General features: G+C 38.6%; 2 protein-coding genes across 12 annotated transcripts in view; one reads left to right on the top strand and one right to left on the bottom strand.

The window, feature by feature from the left end:
- Positions 1 to 22,570, top strand: part of LOC122571224 — a 116,740-nt gene extending 94,170 nt beyond the window's left edge. Inside the window, exons 2-3 of one of the 2 annotated variants that reach the window (XM_043734694.1) lie at positions 1,890 to 2,096; positions 16,466 to 22,570. In XM_043734694.1, coding sequence (XP_043590629.1) covers positions 1,890 to 2,096; positions 16,466 to 16,812 — 554 coding nt within the window. In that variant the 3' untranslated portion in view covers positions 16,813 to 22,570. Of the gene's footprint in view, positions 1 to 1,889; positions 2,097 to 3,366; positions 3,800 to 16,465 lie in introns of those variants that run through there. The other variant, XM_043734695.1, reaches the window with a different exon arrangement.
- Positions 1 to 24,205, bottom strand: part of LOC122571219 (RING finger protein 17) — a 307,437-nt gene that overhangs the window by 106,585 nt on the left and 176,647 nt on the right. The window contains exon 1 of one of the 10 annotated variants that reach the window (XM_043734689.1): positions 4,527 to 4,604. The exons of the other annotated variants lie outside the window; for them this stretch is intronic. The gene's annotated coding sequence lies outside the window, so the exon portion shown is untranslated. Of the gene's footprint in view, positions 1 to 4,526; positions 4,605 to 24,205 lie in introns of those variants that run through there. 10 annotated transcript variants of the gene reach the window in all.

Below are 24,205 nucleotides of genomic sequence, written 5' to 3'. Positions count from 1 at the left end.
TGGACAGACCGGTGATTGCGTTTCCCCTTCTGTGAAATATTCAAAATTCTCGAAATCGTTAGGGTTACTCGTGTAAACTGTTGAGTCGCGAGAGTCTATAATTTCGCGCGATCGATTCATCTCGCGGCCACAATACAGTTAATTATCGAGAGAAAATGAAATGAAGCTTCTGGTGAATTGGTACGTCCAGTAAGTCGCTTTCAACGCTGCCGGCTATAAGTTGACAGCGTATTCTTATGCGGCTTCGTACTTTTATAAACAGAGGTAAAGAGATACGACGTATGTAAAAGTTTGTTTCGTAAGGAATGGAACATACGCAAAGATTACGACGAGCATAATTCCGCTTTCGATATTTTACATATTCTTTCTGCACCTTCAAATTGAAAAACGCAGACATGCAACAGAGTGTGTACGACATGGAAAAATATATAAAATATGCAAAGTGGAGTATTCGTTAAAACTTTCGGTAGGCGAAACGAAGCTCTATTTACGTTTTACGTTGTATCGCTTGTATCTATAAAAATATAAATTCGCATAAAAATCCGCAGTCCAATAACGAGAACAAGATTAGCGTTTATCAAACCAAAAATCTGTCCGACAATTTTTTCGAAACTCTTCGATCGTCACCTTATACCGCACACATTGTCGCATCATCGTCGCAGCAATATAACTTCGAACAGTTAAAACTATCAAAGCATCGAAAATAGGATCACCCTATACATGACGATAACGACACAACCAAGAAGCACGGAACTCTATTAATTTCGTATATACTGCAGCAAATAACACAAAGTTATGAGCCACTACTCTGGATGGAGTTAACATAATCATCCTTCGCAGAGGCACGTTACGTATGTAGAAGAGAAACAAACAGTAATTTTCGAAATATTTCAAATTCCAGTGACAGCTGGCCGATCGTACACGCATCTAGAATCTGGATCGCGGAATTCCCGCTATAGTGTATTGTTTGCGCACATTGTCGTGTACGTGTTACTTCGCGAGGAAAGGTGGATACAATCCCCCGCGTTCATCCCATTTGATGCCGGTGCGTCCGTGACGTGGAAGCTAATTAACAGCTCATCGACCAGCCGAACTTTATGCGTCTAAATGCAACGGATTAATTCGTGTACAGGCTACGTCGATCGTGTGCGAGACTTACAAACATTTGCTCTGTTCACACTCTTGCATAACGTTTCTTTCATCGTACCGTGGCGTGTTCCCTTTATTTCTGTTTTTCAGAAGGGACAGGTATTCGAAGTTTCCATTGCTATTCACGTTATTATCGTTTATAGACATCGGCATGCTTTGATCGAATTGGAAGAACAGTATATAAATTATTGCAAAGTGTATAAATCAGCGATGAATTTGTAATTGGAAAAGTTAAGTAACATTCACTATCTTTTCACTATCCTCTCCCTGTTACCTATTAGCAGGCAGAGTCCAAATTTTCGATGAAAATTTGTCGATATCGAAACTATTGTAATTAAAACTTCGTAGAAGAAACAAATCGTATAAGAATCCATCTGAGCTCGTTTCAAAGCCACAACTTTCACAATCCTCAACTCATTTTCTTCAAAGACGTTTTTACATCATGTAACGGGTGGCAAAATAAAGACGCCTTTTCTTTTCAAAGTTTACAAACGTCTCTACAGATATTGAGAAACTCTTTTTATGATTGAAATTACCATAGACTCGAAGAGCAAAGTCTCTTCTCTGAACGAAGTTCTCTAAACGAAGATATAGACTTAGAATAATCCAAGATACATCATGTTGTACGGCCGATGTTCTGCACTCTATGTTTAACGTAAATATTATACAAAGAATTAAAAACAAATTATACAAGGTGCTCGAATACTTTTGTGATCGACTGTGTATTATTCGTGTTGCAGAGAGTGTACGGGACAGCGAAAGCGGCAAAGTGTCGAAGAGGGCGAAACCAGTGGACCCAGACGCGGAGGACAGCCGCGACAACGAGGACTACTACTACGAGGACGTGGAAGAAAGAAATAATCCAACGAACGAGGCACCGGTTGTACCTCCTGGATTTCTCAGCCCCTCTGTTCGCGAGTATCTCGATCTCGGGAAATCGATACCCGGTACGTAAACAAGATCGTCTTGCGAAACATTTCCCGTTCGCGATCAAAGTTGCTGCTTCGTCTCTTCTTCGATCCTTCTCTTCTTTCTAAGAATTTTATTTCCTCCGTTTCTTCTCTCATCTGTTCGTCTCGTTCTTTCGTCTGACTCCAACTTTTTCCTCATCGCGAGTTTCATTTGTTTTCGCGTTCTTCGAGCTCTTTTCAGCAGGTGTTAAAATTCTTTTACAATTGAGTCTGAACACGAGAAAGCACTGTGAGAGAATAGAAGAGGAGAACTACTGGGATGACTATTTGCAGAGGAATTAGTCTTATCGCGTATTTTATAGATGGAGGTAAAGGTTTCATTGGAAGCAGAATAGAGCGTAGAGCTTGAGATACGGTTTAACCATTCACTTAGGCACACGATTCAATTAATTCAATTATCAACCGGTTATTATTCGTTGAAAATTACGAGACGATAACATAACGTTGCATATTTCGTGTATTTGTTTTAATATTATTATACAGGCTGTTCCAGTTTCTTCCCTACCAATTATCGGTATATTTTATAGGTCAAGATTAGAAAAGAGTGTCATATAAATATATTTCACTGGAATAATTGTTAAAGAATTGTTGATAAGAAAAAAAGAAACGATATACGAAATGAGCAGTAACGAATACGCGTTGCTGCGATACAAATTATTGATAGATCAGGTATATTTAAAATCTATTAGTAGCCAGAAGGTACCAAATACCTCCACAACTCCAATTTCAACGGGTAATGACATTCTTGCATTGATAGTACCCACTGAACATTTTGAAATGCAGTTGTAGTTGGATATCTAAATAAGAAGTGTGGCAATTTCCGTATGGAATACTACTAATTTATACTCCAGTGATCTACTTTGTTATCTGTACAAATTAAATCTCTCTCTCTCTCTCTCTCTCTCTCTAACATTATGGAAAATGTTTCAAACAGCAGTCACATCAATTTCATTGGAAATTTTATTTTATGAAATGCTTCATTCCTTGAAATATCTATAAAATTCCGTTATGTTAACTGCACAGATCGCGATATAACACACCGAACTATTAATTTCAATAAACCAACATTCGACGATCGGAATAATTATTCCATACTCTCGCATGATTGATCCATGAATAATCATCTTATCCACGCGCTATATTGCCATGATCCTTTATTCAAACAATACACGACACGACGTTTAAATCAAAAAATTATCAGACAGTTCGTCGAAAGGGCTACACACTGTCCATATTTTCTGAACAGGTTTCTTTTTTCAAAATCTAATATTTAATGGGATGCTGAAGGAGGAACAAGCGAGGAAACGTTTCGGGCAATTGCAGAGGAACTATGGAAAGGAGAACTATGAAAATTGGTCATTCATGAGAAACGTCGTATTTAAATTCGTTTCTTCCGGTCCCTTCTTCTTTTCTACGGAGGGGAATAGTAGAGAGCTCCGGATCTTCCGACAAGTTCCTCCAGGTTTAAGCGGCCGCTTTATGCGATTGCGGAGATGCGGAATGAAAGGCAAGAAATAAATACATAGACAGTTATTGCTCGCCGAGGTATGCCAGCGTATTGTCTCGCTGCTTTTCAACCGGAAAACGTTTTTATTCCGACCTCCGGAGCGTCTCGAGATCGCGTTTAAGGGCGTTTATTAGACCCCCGGTTAGGTTTGTCTTCTCGATTTTTTCCTCTCTTTTTTTCAACCATGTCAAAGCTCGTAGCTTGCGTTTAAAGAATATCTTGACAATAAACGCAGTTGAAATTTTCCCAAATTTCAACTATCAGAACGTTGTCTCTTTTCCAAAGCTTCTGCTTTGTAACGTTATTAAAATGGTATATCATGTTACTTTTAATGGTATACATTACTAAAATATAAATAACGAAATCAATTTTCATCGTTTTATTCAGGAAGAATACCACTTATTTAATAAACTGATCTTTTAACAAATTTTTCTTTCTTTTAACAAATCTTTTAGCAAATAACTTTCGGATAACACGATGGTTTTTTATATTACGCGATAGTTCTCATAGAATAGTAAAAAATTCGCCATCTAAAATTGTCAAATATTTACAAGTTATTGGAAAGGCTGTCGAAAAATCGCAGCAATTCTTTACGGTGCTCGTATAACAAAGGCATAGTTTTTACTAAAACAAATTGCGCGCAACATGAACAGTTAATAAACCTGAACGAAAACAGGAAGCGCGCGATTGATAAGAAAACCAATAACGTTGTACGAGGGACACGTCGTACTCTATGAATCATTGTGAATTTCGGAAATATTAATAACAAAATCTTCGATCAACTTGAAGAACGAGGTAAAAACACCAAATCGATCAGATTATTAATACACAGGCGCGTAAGATTCAAGCCACGTTAGTCTGGTACCCTGCTGCAGCTTCTTTGAAGATTTTTCACTGACCTGACAGTATGCAGGGCTCGGCTCCCCTTCGACTTTTCTTCCAGCCCTTTGTGCCCACACACCCTCTCACTCCTCGATAATCGATCGGTCGTAAAATATCCTCCAGTCTGCACGTACCGGCGGAAAATTTCTATAGCGCGGTCTGCTGCTGCGAGGGTTGTCTCTGACATTCTCTACCCTATTCCAAACCCTATACACTGGCACACATACACGTGGCGACGTTGCTTCACAACCACGAAGAAGGAGGGAAGACCGTCGTGAAATGGATTTACGCGAACACGCGTGTAACAGCCGATTATAAAATGTACGCGTTAAATTAAATGATATTCAGCGGAAAAGACACGCCTTTCTTCTGGCGAGTAGCTGATACCAGAGCCCGCTAAAGTGTACCGCGAAGATAGCGGCAGAGAATGCGGTTAACACGCTACCAAGGGTATATTTTGCATGGTTGTTCGAACATGGGGCAGAGGGTAAGTCGATGCAGCCACGAGAAGAAATCCGTAGACGATTCACGGCTGAATAATGTGCAACGTTGTTGGCTTCTTCCAAAACGTGAATTTACGATTTTTGGTTAGATAGTTTTAGGTATTGGAACATTGAAAGGTTTAATGGAGTCGTTACATGTACATTCTTTAAATATTTTGCGAAAAATCAAAGTTTTCGTTAGGATGGTTATAGTTGTTCTTGATGTGCATTATTTCAGAATGTTGTGTAATTGGTAAATGCTTCAAATTGTAGGAGTTTTTGGTTTTGGATAGAACGATAGGTGAAAATTCTTTACTGGCATTGTTTAATGATAAACTCTTTAAATTTCTGGCGAAAAATTGAAGTTTTGGTTAGAACAGCCATCCTTGTGGTTATTTTTTTTTAATTAATTACTTTATAATTTCAGGGGTCAAATTTTGGTTTAGTTGAAAATTGTTTAACAATGTTGTTCAATGGTTGATCCTTTAAATTTTGAAAATAAAGTCACCATTTTGGATGGAATAATTGTTAGAAGTTATATGACGCTGTTGGATAATAAGGAAGCTTTGAAACGTCGTTTAATTATTAATTATAATTATTTCTTTCTCTGATACGATTAGCGTCTCATTTCGAAATGAGCTTACGGATTTTGACGATTTGCTTGACCGCGTGACAAGTCTCGCGTTATGTCGATTATCGATCGCGAATTCTGTGACAATGAGGGTGTTTCCGCGTGTTGCCAGTGCCACCGCAAATCGCCACAGCGTTCACCGAAACACGTAACGCCCATCGTCACGCGGTGGATGTTATTGTGGAACGTTTTCCGTAATTCCTATGCCAAATAAAACCGATTCTAACGGTGGTTGTAATCCCTTTGTTATTTTATAGATGCATTCCATGTGCGTGTGTTTGTTACGACATGGCGAATTTTTTGATTACATGTGAACGTTCTACTTTCGAGAATTTTTCTTTCCTTAGTTACATAGACTAGAAAAGACTTCAACAAATTAATACACAAGTTCCAAGTTATTTATCACGCTAGTCTTTAAATTTCTATAATCGTAAACTTCCGCATGAGGAAGAACACAACCATAAACCACGGACCGCAAGTTTCTATAATAAAAAACAACCAGGAATCCATACTAAAAAATCATCATATTGATACTATCAAAAAACCATTCTTCAACCTCAACGCACCCAACACTCGCCCTTAAACTCGTGCAATAAAAAGATCCACCGGCAAGAGAAAAAGCCATACAAGCATAAACCACAAACCACAAATTTCTATCTTTTTTTCTATTGTCTATAAAGAACAAGCAGGAATGTGTATTAAAAAGACATCGTATGGAAACTATGAAGAAACCATCGTTCAATCTCAACGCACCCAACACTTACCCTTAAACTCGTGCAATAAGAAGATCCACCGGCAAGAGAAAAAGCCATACAACGATAAACCACAAACCACAAATTTCTATTTTTTTCTCTATTGTCTATAAAGAACAAGCAGGAATGTGTATTAAAAAGACATCGTATGGAAACTATGAAGAAACCATCGTTCAATCTCAACGCACCCAAGACTCACCCTTAAACACAGGCAACAGAAAAATCCACCAGCACGGAAAAGATGTGAAAAACGTGAGCAAAATCAATATGGCACAGCGTAAAGTTATCTCATTGACTTAACGTTCCACTCAATCTCGCGAAGGGTCGGTTATACGATGGAACCGACCTACCTCCACGTTTATCCTTCTCCACTTACTTTCTCTCTCTCTCTCTCTCTCTCTAGCTCTCTCTTTTTCTCTCTGTCTCCCCATCGTACTCTGGGATAGGATAATGAAATAGCCGAGCCCGGAACGCGACCTCTGCACTAACCAAAGGCGGTAGATTCTGCAGGAGCATTCCGGGGGCTGTGGAATCGCGAGAGAACAAGGGTGCAAAAGAGACGGATCCAAGCATTTCTATCTTTCTTCAACCTGCCATCTCGTCTGATCGCCTTTCTCTTTTCCTTTCTCGGTTGAACCTCTAAACGCGGTTTACTACGACGTTTCCTCGTGCGTTTCACGACGTACACCCCCGTTCATAAGTATACTAAGTCCAGAGATCATAACGGTAATTGTAGGCAATTAAAAAAGAATATATATATAACATAAGAATTAGCATTTTAATTGAAGCAATTCTAGTAAAAAATTCTTTTTGGTCACTGATAAACATTATCGACCAAGAAAATTGTTTTTGGTTACGAAGAGTCAAACTTTTTTTTTTTGTTTTTTGTTGCTGATAACCGGTATTGTTTTTGTTTACTTGTAGAAATGTTTTTAAAAATGAACGATGGTCGAAAGCAAGCAAATTCATCGATAATGATTATCGATGACAAGAAAGCAATGTTGATTATATATGTACGTATATCTAACTTTTTTTGTCAGGCGTGGGGACCACAATTTGATGAATTGTGCGAACGTAAAGTCTATACGTCAATTTACCTTATCTATCCGATGCTTTTCTAAATAATATTAAGTAAACTCAAGCTAAACAGTTGCCAATTCATACGAATCTCATACGACATGCATAAATTTGATATACGTTAAACTCCAAAAATTTGATCTGTGCGTCTTGAAATTAGCATCTTCAGACTCTGTTCCTGGCAAACTGTCATACACCATAAAAAGATCAGAAATTCCGTGTGCCACGAGACGAGTTTTTATCCAAAATTTTCATCGATTAGTCGTTCCATCGACAATTTCCACTAATCACAGTGTCTTCTATATAAAACCAGGATGTGCCCTGATACTTCTGAACGAGAATGTACGAGCACGCGCGACCGCGGGGAGACGAGAAGAGATGCGTCGAGATGGGAGAGGCTGAAAGAAAAAGAGATAAGTCGAAGGAGAAGACAGAAGGGTGGGAAAAAGAGGCGAAATGATACTAGATGGAGAGGGGATAGGGGGGTAGCGACAAACCTCGTACTGTTCGGCTGACTGACTTTATGACGATGGCTGCCACCGGAAGGATATAAAAGAGAGAAAGAGGGGAAGAACAGACAGAACCTCTGGGACTGATGCATTTCCCAGGCGTTTGTCCTTCATTTGCCAAACAGTAGGATAGATTTTCCTTCTTCAATGAGAAACAGAAACAATCGCTGATCGGTACGCGATTTTCTCTCTCCAGGCTTACGGCTATTTTCTATGGTTCGCGTTCCCTTGGTTTAGCAAGAGAAAGAGGCAGAGATTTTCGCCTCGAGCAAGTACAGTCCCTTTTTGCTTGGCCGCGTTCTTCTTCTCTGACCTCGACGAGACCGCCTGGCGAGATTCCAAGAGCTGAAGGGACGCTGAAGACAAACGAAACGCTGCGACGGAACCGGCAATCGATTCCTGACGGTTCGTCGCTGAATACGTCGTGAATTTGTAATTTTTAATTTGCACCGATTTACCAAGCGGAGCAAGATGTGGTCTGTGTTTGAACTGATACGCTGTAAGTTTAACCGGAGAAGATGAAGATGTTCGAGAGAGACGTGGGGGTTGGGGTTCTATGAAAATATTAACCCTTTGGTTATTCGAGAGCGGTTTCTTGCGTGTTTCTTTTGTGGGAGAATCTAATTTTTGTATTTTAAATGTCAGTTTCATTACGAATATTATTATATTATATTAATTAAAATTATTGCAATTGTTGGAAATAAATAGAGGTGTTTCTAAAGAAGTATAATACAACGTCTATTCTTCTAAATATATAGAAGATTATTATAATTTGCCGAAGCATGAATTCTATTTTCGCTTGTAACAAAGTCTCTTGTACGAACAATTCTTAAATAAAAATAATAAAATATAAAAAGCAAATTCCTGAACACACGTTGTTCATTCGTAGTGTGTTTTAGAAACAAGTAATTAACAATAAGAAAACCTTAGCCAAAAGGCAAATGATGCAGGGCAAGGGACATCTGAAGGATAAAGATATTCTAAGCACATGAAACCTGGCACGAAATAAACAATGTGAATGTCACCAGTTCTGATCATACCATACAAATTCAAGATAAGTCAACAGTGTGAATATATCTAGCGCTATTGACTAGTAGGATAATGGAGCAGGTATTACTATTAATCCATCGATCAGCAGGTGATTAAATAGATAATACTGCCGCAGATATGCTCGATTGCTGATATATAATCGTATAAACAATGATTTCAGCGTTAATTCAACAACCATATAATGCGAATCCTATGAAATTTTTAATTGCTCGACGTAACGTCGAAAAATAGTTTCACGCGTGATTGAAATGTCAGGTGAAACGTGAAGATGTGTCGTGTCGCGTCCAGACAGAATCTTATGCTATGTTGTGAAGATTTTGTTAAAATTTACGTTTGGAATTAGCAAGTGTTTCGAAACTTATTGACAAAAATGTATATGTATTATACAGTACCAAATTTGGTTAATTTTTTACTTGTTTATGGCGTGTTGGAATGATAGCAAAGCGACGAATATTTCTCTGTTACAAATATTTTTCTGCAGCTAATAAAATATTAAATAGCAAGATTAAGAATACATTACATTTCTAAGCAAGTGATTAATCGTAATAAATATCCAAAAGTCTAATATATCTTCTCTATTAATCTCTTCTTTCAACAGGAAGTGCATAGAAGGTAATTTTTCTACAGCAGAAGGAGCTTGGAAATAAAATATTTTGATGCATTTTAAACGGCCGGATATCGTGCCGTTTTACGTTACAAAGTAAAATTTGCTTTCATTATACGATAGAATACACAGAATTTGCTATTCAAATAGCGAAACTCCCCTCAAGATGGCGAATTCTCAGCAAATGGCGCACCCTTTTTAGACGAAAGCTGTGGCGATTTTTAAAGGGATAGCAACTCTTCGTTCCGTGCTACGATACTTCACACGGGTTTTTTATTTCACACTTTAGCCACGTATGAAAGATTCCTGACGATGAAGCAGCTGGTTACAATTCTACTGTTACGTCAAGCCATCTTCGCAGACGCTACTATCCCTTCCTCGAGAATAAGAATAGCTTTAAAACCTGGATTTGTGAAAAGGAACGCGAAGGATCTCGAATCGTAATGTCTCGCTTCCGACTTGCTGTTTTGAAATATTGATGCGAATATCGCGAATATGTTTTGAACTTTCCTCTAGACTAGACTTTATCCTGCTTCAAGTTATACAAAATTTTCCAACGTGTCATATTCTCAACGAATTTAAGAAAATTGTATATTACAGGTAAACAATTTTTGTTGTAGAAATATTACTTTCGTAATAACAATTTTTGAATCCAAATTCGTAGTGATAATTCCAGTTCCTCGCTACAAAAACTACCCTTCGCTTCAAACTCCACGTACAATTGACAATCTAAAATACAAACTATCCCACAAACATCTCTTCTTTCTCAAAATTGCCTAATGTAACAACGAGTCACTATATAATTAATAATTACATTTCCAGTTTCATACTCCAAAAACTACCTTTTATTCCAAATCTGGTCACGATTGGATGTCCAGGATACGAACAACCTTTCGACCATCTTTTCCTCGCAACAAACGCCTTAAATCTACGAATAATTCCTCCGGAAAATCCTCGATACAACGCATCAAATTCACAACATCGCGACACTGTTCCACGTCTAAAAAACCTCTGCCCTCTCCGCCCCTTCGTCCAAAGAGGGGAAAAAAAACACTCCACCGACGGAAACTCTTCTCGCGTAACATTCGACTAGTAAACAATCCGCTACGTTGCGCGTCGAAGGAACGAAATAATTAGAACGATCGTCTCGCGTCGCGACCCGGTGCAAGGGATGAAAAGCCGGAGGACGAGAATACGTTTCCGCGTGAAGCCAGGCGAAGTTATAATTACCTGGACGAAGCGGGCGTGCTTGCGTCGGGAGAACGCTAGTATCATCAACGAAGAGACAGTCGAAGTTGAACAGAGTGTACCGAATCGAATACAGAAACGAAAGGGGGTAGCAGGGGGAGAGGGAAGGGGTGGATGGTTAGGGGAAAAGAGAACGAGAACAAAGGTGGTGATCGAGAAGGGAGGATCCGAGCTGGTAGAAAGAGAGAGGAGGACGTTTATTTCGTGCGGGTACACGAAATCTCTTCCGGTGACAAAACAGGTCGGACAAGCGATGGAAGGTGCGAATTTCGTATGGATGTCACTGCGATACGGACGAGTTTCCAACCATGTTGGAAAGTGCACGTTCTATCTCTATAGTCACGTATGCACGTCTCTTTCTATTTCTACACCTGTGTATAATCTGTCTCTGTCTGAATACAAGTATTTCCCTGTCTGATGTTTCGTTTGTATCGTGTCTGTCAGCTTGCTCTCTATCCGCCTCTGTTTGAGGCAACAACGAGCGTATTCTTGGGGCTGAGCGAGAGATCGGCGAGATGTGCCACCTGAAACTATGCTGCTCGTCGAATGAGATTCGAATAGCTACGGGGTGGTAGAAATAGAGGGTGGGAGAGAATGGAGGGGATGGAGAACGGCTATGGCTTCCTAGTAGTGACGCAAAGTTGTTTAGACGGACAACAGAGAGGAAGAAAGGCTCGCACGAGTGGTTATAATTCGCTAAGAAGCTTTGCCATCGCGCACCTGGCCATCGCAATTCGGTTTCACGTTCTATAACCGTGTTGCGTGCAGTTTTCATGTGTATAGTTATGGTTTGCTATCGTCGTTCTTTTTACAGACAAATCATAGTTTCTTCGAACGATGCTGATACGCGACTCGTTCTTCACATAGTCGTTTCTTCTTTGTTATTTCTTTAAAATCATCGTCATGGTATGACACCGATAACGTTGTTTTTCTAAGGCCGTTTTCGATGCAATCGTATTTTTACATCGTAGCTCATAATTGAAATTATTGCAATATTCTTCAAGTCTCGTAAACGAAACGAAGACACGCATAGCGATCAGCAAACGATCAGTAAAATTTCTCTGATGAAGTCGCCATCTGGTAGTCTAACGAGATATAAAATGAAGAAAAAACAAGAATCTCCACTATATCTCGAATTTCTCGAAAAATATCGTCGCGATCGAGCAAATCGTTAAATGCTTCCGCGCTGATAGCATTATAAGCATTCCTGGGCTGATTCAATAAATTGTTAACAGGCGACGAGTGTACACGGCCATTAACTTGGCCTGAAGATGGGGGTAGAAGAGGAACATGTCGACAGACGATTTAGAGGCATCGTCAGCGAGACGGAATGAGAGCCTCAAAGTCTCGCGTTGTCGCAACGCATCTGGTCCCGAGAACGATTGATGTCCCATTATGTTCGTCGAATCGATGAAATCCCGTACGTATTATTCGTTAATGAATGCCTCTGGTAACGTTGGAAACGTTATTGGCAGTCGTATTACACTATTTTCATAAAATATGATCCTCGTCGCACGATATGATGACGCAAAGAAAACGGAGTTTTCCCTTCGTAGGATATGTTCGAACGCGATACAAAGCAAAAAGCCAATGCATATGAAAAGAGAAACTGACAGAAGCAAACGGAGGGAAACGTATAGAGTGTTACAAAAGTATTCCAACACTTGTAGACACCTTTTATGAATACGAAATATTTTTTCATTCACTCGACTATCATCACTATACATATTGTTAAAGCATCAAGCGAATCTGCAAATACACGTACATATCGAAATTTTCCAAAAAGAATGAATTTGAGAAAAAATTCTTTCCATTGTTATATATGCGATACTTTATACTGAGAAGCTTTTTTATGCGATCGTAAATAAGGAAGGTAATTATGTGATCTTGTTTAACTGAGATACCCTGTATATAGAAATTAGAAGATATATAACGTAAGTATATATTTCACAGAGATTACAAAAGTATTTAAACACACAGTTATTCGTTATGTTAATAAGCTTTGATATTCGGTTGAGACACGTTTAATACAAAATACTTATTATATGTTTTAGATAGGTAGGTATTCATGCTGTATACTAAATTTATACTGAACATACGTTTGCAATAAATATCTTGTAACGTGTATATACATTTTTAGATTGTTTTCAAACACCAATGTAGTGCTAATACAATTTCAAAATGTTCCATATAACACGAGCTACACGAACATACATACAAATTTTTTATGATAAAAATTCACGCACCTTCGCGAGCAAGTGTAGGTAAAAAGAGGGCGATGATAATAAAGTAAAATGGTATGAGAATAAAAAGAGGCTGGCGTATATTTCCATGCGAGTTCACAATTGTCCGAGAAGATCCAGACAGACTAAAGAGGCAAAAGGTGTCTATTATCGACGAGACTTCCTCGTTAGGAGGAATTTGTTCGACGAGGAAAGGAAACGGACGCTGGACAAAGCGACGGTGAAAGAGGGAGGAAGAGAGAGAAACAGCCGCTCCAGGAAAACGCGCGCGCTTTGATTCGCGTGCACCACGAGTTTTGCTTATTTATTCCAGCCCAGCAATTCGAGACTGAAGATTCTTAGAGCAATTTCCTTCTTTATGCGGGTCACTCGTTGTGTTCATGAAATATTTGCCAATGCTTCCTTCCGCTTCCATCCCTCCTCTGCCGCCTTCCACCCCACACCTTAGCTACCATCCCGTGCTTCTTGCGTTCTAGTTGCTGCGTGGAACGACGTCTTTATAATTCGCCGTGCATTCTTCAGATTTTAATTATCATCGTTAAGCATTGCTATGTTCGTAAGAGGTCTATATATTTCTTTCTGGATCTGTTTGTGATATTTCGCAGGGGTTTCGGAATTTGCACTTGAATATATAGCTAAGAAATGCTAACTAACGACGACGATATAGTCATTTGTGGAAATGAACGGAACTGTCGAAGTTTCAAAAGCATTCAATAGCAGAGAAATAGCTTTACATGAAAATATTTTTTCAAAGTTTATGGTATCGTAGTATCGTGGACGAGGGGCCTGGGAGGTGTCGTGCGGATTGTAAACAAACGGTTGCTGAGCATGTGCGTAGTGAGGCTAAGACAAAAGACAAGGGGTTGCTAGGGGACAATAAACGAATTAACAGCAGTATGAGTTGAGAAGTCAGAGAGTGCGGATTGTGTTGTCGAGATAGTGTTGTTAGCGTTGTTAAGAGAGAGTTGAATTCGCGTTGACGAGAATTGTTAATTAATTATCTAGCTGTCTTAATTATAATACGTTGTTACGATTAGTTCATGTTAAATAACCATTGTTTTCTGTTTAATTAACATCTGTTTAATCCATTTATTATTAATAAACTAATTATAATAGTTCACGATACTACAGTATTTATAAATATTACATATTACTATCCGATAGTAAAGCACAAAGTGTTACTCGCTATGGCGTAAACAAGTAGCACCTTCGACAATCGCGTTCTTTATCGAAAAAAAAGACAGTTCTTTGGAACTGTGAGCTGGACTCGAGGAAAGCGTGGAGAACTCTATGAATGCAAATCGCAGTTTCCCTTTAGAATACAAATTGTAGGGAGGAAAAAGGATCAGCCAACCGGTTTACTGGATTAAGGTATGATCCAGAGACAATTCGCTCTTCAGATGGTTGTCCCAATCTACTGCGTTATCCAGATCAAGCTTTTTTCCTCTCTTTGTTCACCGTGCTAATAGCTATCTCTATTATTATTATATAAATAACGCGTGGAATATACGGACCATGATATAACAAGCTTGTGATATTACTCGAATAAAATCAGTAGGATTAAATACGTATCGCGTGACAGAATAATCGAATTGCCACGAATATGAGCAAATAAAGGCCCGAAAGCACAATCGGAACCGTAAATTCGTAGAAATTCGACATAGAAATTCGTCACTACATTAGCAACTAAATATTCTATTGATCGTTGAAAAATAAACAATGGAATTTTTATTATTCGATTTGAAATTCAAGTTTCTTAAAATTCCAGGCTCTAATGTAAAAGACTAACTACTTTAAGGAAACAAGCGAAAATCCCAGTTGCCGAAGCCTGAATACCTGTATTAATTAACTTTATGAATTTACTGCTATCATTACGAGGTATACTATCATCTTCAAAGCGCTAACCTTGCACGTTAATATACTACTATAAAGGGAGCTTAAAGTTATTATAACACAAGCCGAGAATCTTCATAATACTCTGAAAAATCTTCTCCTTATTAAATCCTAACAAAGAGGCAATTACTTCTCAAATCCTCCACCCTGGATTCTCCATCATTTTAGCATACTCTCGAAATGTTAATTATCTAAAATTGTACAACGTCACTTCCAAACTTTCCAATAATTTCGTTTCTTCTTTCGTCCCTAAATTCACCACAATTCTGCCATATCTGTAACAATACCTCCTCCACCCCAGGATCCTAGCAAACAGAATCATCTTCGAGGACGGTCAAACAGATCCACGATAATCCGATGGATTAAACGGTGGGGGATCTCTACTCGCCATGGTGTAAACAGGTCGGGGGAAGCATGTTGCATGCATCGTTAAGCAGTAGACGCGACGGCAGATCGGGGATTTGGCTGCCGTCGACGTGCACACGTCGATACCTGGCGAGGTGACTGCTTTGTGCAGGTAATACAGGTGGCTGCTTTGTATAGGTAATACACGTGTCAGCTGGGCCGAACACGCGCGGTGCATCTCGACCTCGCGGCATTTCCACCAATTAATCGAGGATACAATCGAAAGCGCAGGCATCTCGCAGAGAGAGCTTTGCTCGATCCGCTCGCCGTCTCGTGATTTCCGCGATCGGTTCGAGGCGAAAGATCCTCTTCTCTCTATTTCCTCCTTCCCTTCGCCAGTTATCGTCCCTCGGAATCGTCCTGTATCTTGTTATGTCAGTTAATGAGATTTTCGGATAAAACACGACGTCGTCTACCACCTTCACAGGATAATCACCTTGAACCGAAGTATAATGTTTGGAGGGATGGATTTGAGGGACCGTCCTTCAAGATGAAGATGATTGTTACTGCAGTATGTCGACATGTAGGCTTCTCATGGTAATTTGGTACTCGCGACTTTTAAAATAGCGAAGGAGGAAGAGCGGTGTTTTAGATTTTGTTTCGAAGTTTCGTGAACGTTGCAGTTCGCTGTTTCGGGCTTGAAACAGTTTCAAGTCTGTCCTGATTGAAACTCGAAGAACCACTATGCGTACGATTGCTGTGCGATTATGTAAAACTGTAGGAGAGATGGTCTTTTAGTACAATTCTAAAGGATCACATGATCTGATTGTATATATGTTTAATTATATCCAAGTTATTATAAACAATCTAGAAACAATCCTTCCTCAAGAAGTAAATTTTTCCTAAAAAATCAATTAAGACGCGACAAGATCTGGAACGTCTCAACAAATCATCCTAAAAGATGGATCTTACAACCATCTTTTCACCAGTTCTCTTGCATTTCCTTTCACGTCGTTCCCAATAATAGAATGAACCATCTATTCTTCTCTTTATCGAACAAGAAAAATACCAACGACCCATTGAAGAAGCATCAACTAACCAAACTCTCTGGTAAACTTACAGGTCGAGCAGGTACGGACTATCCAGTGCTTGGCAAAGTTCCCTACACGAATTTCTACTGCGACGACCAGCCATACCCAGGCTTCTTCGCGGACGTGGAAACAAGATGCCAAGCGTGGCATTACTGCGACATAGACGGCCGCCAGGCGACCTTTCTTTGCCCAAATGGTACGCAATTCAGTCAAGCAGTGTTCGTCTGCGATTGGTGGTTCAACGTCAGATGTGAACTCAGTCCCAAGTTGTACGCCATCAACAGCCGTCTTTATGGCAGACCCACGGAGAATCCAACGAGACCACATAGACTCATCACTAAGGAGCTTCTTGAAAATATCTTCGTTAGGCGGAAATGAAGCTAAGAAGCGGAGGCTGCGTTCTCGTTTATTGCCGACACGACTGATCGGTCGCATCACCGATTCGTCTGGCAAAAAGGAAGGAAGAGGCTGCTCCAAGGATTTGTTTCATTGACGGAGAATCTGTCTCGATGGACTTGTATTTTCTTCGTAGATAAGACGATCGTGTCGGCCGTTTTGCGAATAGTTGGAATTGGGGAGAAGTGGATATACAGAAATGCCTTGTTAGTTGATTGGGGTTCGAGATCACATCTGGCCAGTTAACCAGGATAATAGTGTTACAGGAAATCCTAAGAACGATAGGATTTTTTTAGAATCTCTTTAGAAGATGCACGAACTCGTACGTGTGCCCCTGTTATCCCAAATATAGTCGAACGTAACTTGGAAACGCGTCATTCTTACAATGAGTATGTGCAATTGTTTCTTTCTATTCAGTATAAATTCAGAAGACTATCGAAGAAGGAACAGTTGAACGCGATACGCGGTCAAATAATATGTCTCGTCGCTTCGTCAGTTGATACTGTCTAGTTTTCACATCGAAGTTAATTAGTTGTATGTAGTTCTATGTATTCATAGAGCTAAAATAAAATGTATGAGTAAGTGCACGTTCTTTCACACTTTCAGATACAGATAGAGCACACGAATTTTCGTTATTAATTGACGATCCTTCGTCACATGTACAAGTCGGGTCGTGTAGCATCATTCTTCCAATTATAACAAGGCAGTCCTGTATTTCTTTTTGATCTACCTATGTAACATTGTATGAGTGAATGACGGTGAATGTTAGCGTAGAATATCGATATAGCAATCGCGAATGTAATTAATATAGAGACGAATAGTCGAAGTAAGATTAAAAAGGATACGATAGAATTTGTTCGAAGTGCCACTAGGTTGGTTTATAGGATAAGCTGTTCGATGAAGAATGAGGCGGAGTTTGTTTAAAAAATAGAGGAAACGATGGACAGTTTAAGTGCCACGAATTCGACAGGACATACCGCGGTGTCTGATTTCGATTTTGGTCCCGTTTCGTAGGATGATAGCACGCATATTCACGTTTTAATACGTGAATTATTTAATCATTTGATAATTTTCAAGTTATAAATTAAATCCGTGATATGTGTTATTAATGATAATATAGTAACATATGTAATATTCAACGAATTATAATGGTATTATTTCGTACCATTTATTTGGAACGAAATTTCAAACTCCTAGTACACCTGAATATAAAATCGCATTATTTGAATAAAAATCATAATTACTTAGAATTATGGTTACATCGATTGTTCTCAACGCGTTCAGATGAATGAAGTTTTATCGACAAAGATATCTGAAATAACAAACAAAAAAGGGAACTAATAAAAGACATTTCATATGTTACACAAAAAGTCGATAAAATTACTTCACTGTAGTAATTAAGCTACTCAATAGTCAAGTAATTGCTATCCGTAGTGAGTAAAGATTTGCAAGCTACCATCCTAGATGAGTATACGAGATTTTAAACAAGGACACCTTGGATACGAGCATGTTACAAGTGTGAAACACGCAAATCAGTCGATCAGTAAAATCGTTCGCTTCGGAAATCTGTTCGGTTGCTTCGATCTAACGGATTATCATCAACAATAGGAACGATCCTTTGAGTGACGTGCACGCAAACCCTATGTCATTGGTACAAAAAATAGACATAAAACCAGACGTACGCGCTCAGACAGTTGCGGTTCCTGTTTCTCAAACTCAAGAAATCCATCGTCGAACACTCCACCTTTGCAAAACTCGAATATCTTCACATGCAAACGCAATCGAACTCCTAACTACCCGCACCATTCCATTCCTTCTGTACAAATTCACTCGAACGATCCGAAGACAGATAAACCGTAACTGCAATCGTAACATTCTTATTAGACTAAATTCCATCGGAGTCGATGTACTCGACCCGAGACAAAATCAACTCCACTTCACTCGTAAATATAAACGACGAAAGACGAAAAGAATTAAAGAAAGAAAGGCTCGATGAGCACCGCTGCGTCAGTAAAAGCAAAGAGTCTTGAAGAAGGACGACCGCTCGCGATCTTTCTTCCCTTTCACAAACTCGACGCGGAAGAAGACGGCGCTTCAATCCTCGGTGCGGTTCTTAATCGTTGATGAGATCGCATTTGGGACGAGGTACATCCCTCTTTCGTCCTCTCTACGTCATGAAAATAAAGAGCGATGCCAGTGCACTAGTCGATCTTTACGGCGGAGGTAGTCGAGTTTTCCCCGGCCAGGTAATAATACGCGAGACGAGCTCACCTGTACGGGGATTCAACGAACAGCGCTGTTCGACCCATCTTGCATCGAGGCTCCCCGCGATACTTTGCATCGTAAACAGAGAACTTCGTTATACACGTGTGCTTAAGCCGTGGATAGGCTCTGACATGTTCTTTGATTGGCAACGGATGTCTAGACTTTCACGATTTGGGATTTTTAACTTGACAACTTGGTAGAGACGAGTTAAATAGTCGGTGAGATTGTTGATCTTCGTGGACGCATTAGCGGCTCGATTTAAGAATTTCTTATCATTTTGTGTGTTTCACCGTTTCTGTTAACGTTAGGGAACGGACAACTCTGACGGAGGAAAGAATTTACAGTGGTCCGTGTATGTTTATAATATGAGAAAGATGGTCGTAATTTTGGGAACATCATCGCTCCGGATGTATAGCAATTGTTTTTCTATATTTCTCGAGATTATATTCGTTTCTCTTCGTTTGTAGTTTAAAATGAACGTATTAATGAAATTTTTGCGTTACTCCTAATTAATTCCCGACAAATGGCTATCCGTTCCAAACGATATTGGCTAGCATATAATAAAATCATATGAAATAAAATTGCCGCAAGTATGTGGAAATTGTTTTTCCTATTTTTTTTTCAATTACACTCTCTTCGCTTTATTTGCAGTGTAAAATAAATGTATCGATGAAATTTTTATATTATTTCTAACTAGTTCTCGACAAATGGCTATCCCTTCCAAACGATATTCGCTGGCGTATAATAAAATCATAATTACGTATTGTACGATTTCAACATATAGACACGAAAGTTTCCATCTGTTAATCACCAGCGACCGTAATGGCGGTGAATCTGTTAAATCCCACAAAGAACGTCAGGCTATATCGAACTGTTTCCCCAGAGTTGTGAACTCCGTCGAATCCATGGTGATTATTCGCTTAAACAACGAACCACGCGCGCGCATCCATTCGATCAGCTTATGTCTTACAATCGTGCGCGGCTACTGCGTAATTGCATCGCGTTCGCCCCAAGGCCTGACGCTTCGCTTAGCAACGAACCAATTGACGATCGGTCATACGTGCAACAATTGCGATTACACGTGGAACGATCGCGATTATACGCGCGATAATGGACCCGGGAAATTGTTGTGCCACGGCAAACAACTGGACGCGGCTCTGCGTCATCGTGAAAACGCTACCGAACAAGCAAACACAGGGCTGCGATGTGGTCAAAGGGGATGGTTTTTACAGTGGTATTTTTCGATCCTCTTGTTTTTCCACTCTTCCTCGATTGATTCATAGTCACTTTTCCGGGGAATCGACTTTGCTTCGGAAAAGTTATGCATCCTTTTCTGTGAACCTTTTGATTTATAATGATTATTGAGTAACGCAGGTTATTGAAAATTGAAATTGAAAAAGGTAATTTTTACGAACGTTTGTTTCCCGATCCTCTTTCGCCCGATCTCTGGCGATTTTTTAGTCAATGAGTTTGCAGGAAAAATTATACTTTCAAAAGTGTTAACTCCTTTATGAAAGAATTGTCGAGTTGTACAAGTCTCAATAAATGATCGAAGAGAGTAAGTTTCATGGAGTTCTGTCTCCTGATCGTCTACGTTCGTCGAATTTGCAGGAATGATAGTTCTTCTTGTATTAGTTTCTGCGGTCTATAATATTGGACGCTTTAACAATTCCCTAATAACTGTGAATTCACCTGTAAATGTTCTGACATTACAAACGAAAATTGCGAATAAAAGTGTACGTATAATAAATTTTCCTAATAAATAATTCTTCGATATATTCCACACGATATCGTCTGATTTCTAAAAGGCTCAATATCAATACAAGATATTGTAGTGCCAAAATTAACGAACTTCCAAAAATTACAGTTAATTACTTTGGCTTCTGAGTGCCTCGCTCTTCCACGAAGAATTAACCGAACTAATCGAAGCTGGAAAAGAAAAAAAAAGAAGAAGAAAAAAAAATAGGATATACCCTTACGAGACAACAGTTAATTTACCATGATTGTCAATCAATCGTCGATCATGACGTTTCATCGTCGATGCACTTAAATCACAATAGGCTATTGATAGACGGCGGAACGAATGAGAAAAAAAAGAGAGAAAAGGAACAAAGGCGAAGCAACATTGTTCGCGCGGCGGTATGGCTAAAAGTCAACGCTTTCAGGAATCGATATCCGCTAATAGAATTGTGCACGCACCGCGAACCGAACGAAATACGACAACAGCAAGTTTGCTGGCAATTAATAATAACGTGTCGTCCGTTTGTGTCCACGGTTTGTCTCCTGAAAACCATCGTCGCGCATTTCTCGTTTCATTGACTCCGTCGTTTCGACTCCGATCGATCGTTCTTGTGTCTGGCTCATTGTAGTAGTGAGACGATATTAACGATCATGCTGATTTCTCTTTTTAGAGAGACGATGATCATGACGAAATAGTTTATTTATGAAAAGTTCGAACTTATTTGCGAAGAAAAAAAGGACAGATTGTATCTGTATGTACGGTGATAAGCACATACGCATAGGGAAAATGCAAATTCCGTGCAAATTTCAGCTTATATTGATTTACATTTATTGTACGAAATAAAGATTTTGAGAAAAAGTTGGTTACATTGCTACAACGAAGAGGGAAGGAAACAGCAACGAGCAGATTGCAGAGTTTTACGCAAATTCGTATTTTTATAAATCTAAATGATTAGTCAAATTATCTGAATCTGAGTGAAAATTTATTTCACCCACTGAATATTATGTTACGTACTGTACTTTCGATATTTTCTATATTTTTGCGTTATGTACATTTTTGTAGTTCTAAATTTCAAATGCATAAAAATCCGCAGTCCGGTAATGAGTTTATAATAATTAAATTTCGATTGAACATCGACGAATAGTCGACTAGAAACGATCGAGCAGGTACATTTATCTCCTTAACCTTCTTTTCCTACCACTAACTGAATCAAACCTAACGCAACGAACCACGGATCGGATGAAAATTATTATCAGTCTGAATATTTTTTATAAAAAAGCAACACAGAAACGAGTATGTAGACATAAAACTGGAGGGCAGAGATTGCCGTATAACACATATTATCGGGTTATTACTTAAATCGAATTTATTTTTCGATAAAATCGGGGCATTATTGAAATGGCCGCTAAAGCTGCAAGTACGTATTAATTTATAGTTTTTTTTTTTTTTTTTTAGACAGATCTTTCGTAATTTTTATAATAAAAAAAAATGGAGAGGAGAAAAACATATTATTTTTTCTTGCGACATTGCGTGCACCACCCAATGAGAAAATATTTTCTGTGTACATAATATAAATACGATTTAGTCGAACTGATAAGTAGCCATGCGACAAGGACTGTGTATACCGTGCTATATAGTTAAGCGAACGAATCATCGCGACTGTAACGAAATAATGTGACAGGAAATGTAAACATAATTAAGAATTCTGGAAATAAACTGTATGCGTGAGCATGATTAGCGTATTATATTTTCCAGGTGTCCTAATCGAATATTGAAATTGAAGAATCGAGTCTAAATTATGATTTTTCGTAAACGAGATCCTATTTTAGTGAAATTAATTATCTGTCGAACAACTTTCCAACAGATACATTGTACGTTTTTTGCGTTTTTGTTTTAATACCACAAACATTTTGTCTCTTTTGTTTTGTTCTAACTTTGAGGATACTAATAATATCCTCATGAGAAAACTTCCTTTGGCCAAATTGTATTTTAAATTATTCTTTGCATTTTGTATTTTAAATTTTATTTTGGTCAAACAACCAGAAATAACAAATTCAGCAACGATAATTAATATTTTTTCGTAGACCAAATTACACTTTGTAGTTCAATAAAATTAGCCACGTTACACTAAATAATTCATTTTAATTCGAACGTATACACGTGTATTTAGGGTGCAAGTACTCCTAAGCATAAATGCTACGAGTGTTAGGAAAGAAGAAGGAAAAAAGGTCCCAGGAGTAACGAGTGACACGAATTGCAAGACACGTTCTTCCGAATTAGACAAACCTGATTAAGACACGCGTCCTTATTTTCCTCACATGGATGGAAACCTTTGATGTAAGCGACGTATGATCAACTCATCGAACTCTCTCGTTTTAATTTATGGCGTAGCCGCGAGTCTGGGCACGTATCGCTTTCGACGTGTTTCGAATGATCTTTCATTATGGTACGAGCGACAAATTACCGTATACTTGATTACACTGTTCGTGTTACGCGTTTAATCAAACTTTTACTCTTGTCGTTATCCTCTGACGTTATTCTTTTGAACTCTGAGATTTCTCACCCCTAAAGAGATCTACACATTGCCTCACGAAAATGTTCGAAAACATATCTTGTACACAGATATAAATTTCTTGTTATAATATTTTATTCCGTGTCTATTAATATTTATAATATTTCATCCAATACGTATTAATATTTCTATTTAACGTCTTAACAATTTATACATATAATGTTCTATTAAGTACTCGTCGAAGAGAATTTTTTAATTATAATAACAATGATGATTGTTCTTCTATTTCGGTATAATTTGAGTATAAACTGAAAGATTAGTTTCATTTCTCATATATTTGTACAATCGACGCAAGAAATATGTTTTTCAAGAATTCTGCTCAGATTGAAGTTTAGAGATTCACGACGTTCGCTTTACTGTTTCAAATAAGAACAAAGAACAGCGGTGTTTGAAGAAAAATTATTCAAATTACACGTGTTTGCAATTTAAAAAGAAACGATTAAAATCGTAACAATCGGGATTAAAAATTGTAAGAATTGCAATTAGAATATCAGAAAATACCGGTCTGTATTGCACCGGTGATATTGATCGCTACTTTTCTGGAAGAATGCAACGTCCAAACAATAAAAAAGCCGAAAATTGTTTGCATCGATTGCTGCCAACAATTTTTCCAGCCGGTTACCAACGCAACGAAACTCGGCACTTTAATATAATGGAACGATAGACTTTACGCGAAATTAAAGCGAATTAGTTTCAAAAGTTCTCGATGAAATGTATCTTTAATGAGAGAGAAAGAGATGCGGGGCTAGAGAAGAGGGGGATGACCGCCCTTTAGTAGCCATTCGCTAATGAGGAAC

This window comes from Bombus pyrosoma, linkage group LG9 (assembly GCF_014825855.1).
Source record: "Bombus pyrosoma isolate SC7728 linkage group LG9, ASM1482585v1, whole genome shotgun sequence".
Taxonomy (NCBI): Eukaryota; Metazoa; Arthropoda; class Insecta; order Hymenoptera; family Apidae; genus Bombus; species Bombus pyrosoma.
Note: the sequence above shows the minus strand (reverse complement) of the source record. Positions and strands in the feature narration are given on the sequence as shown.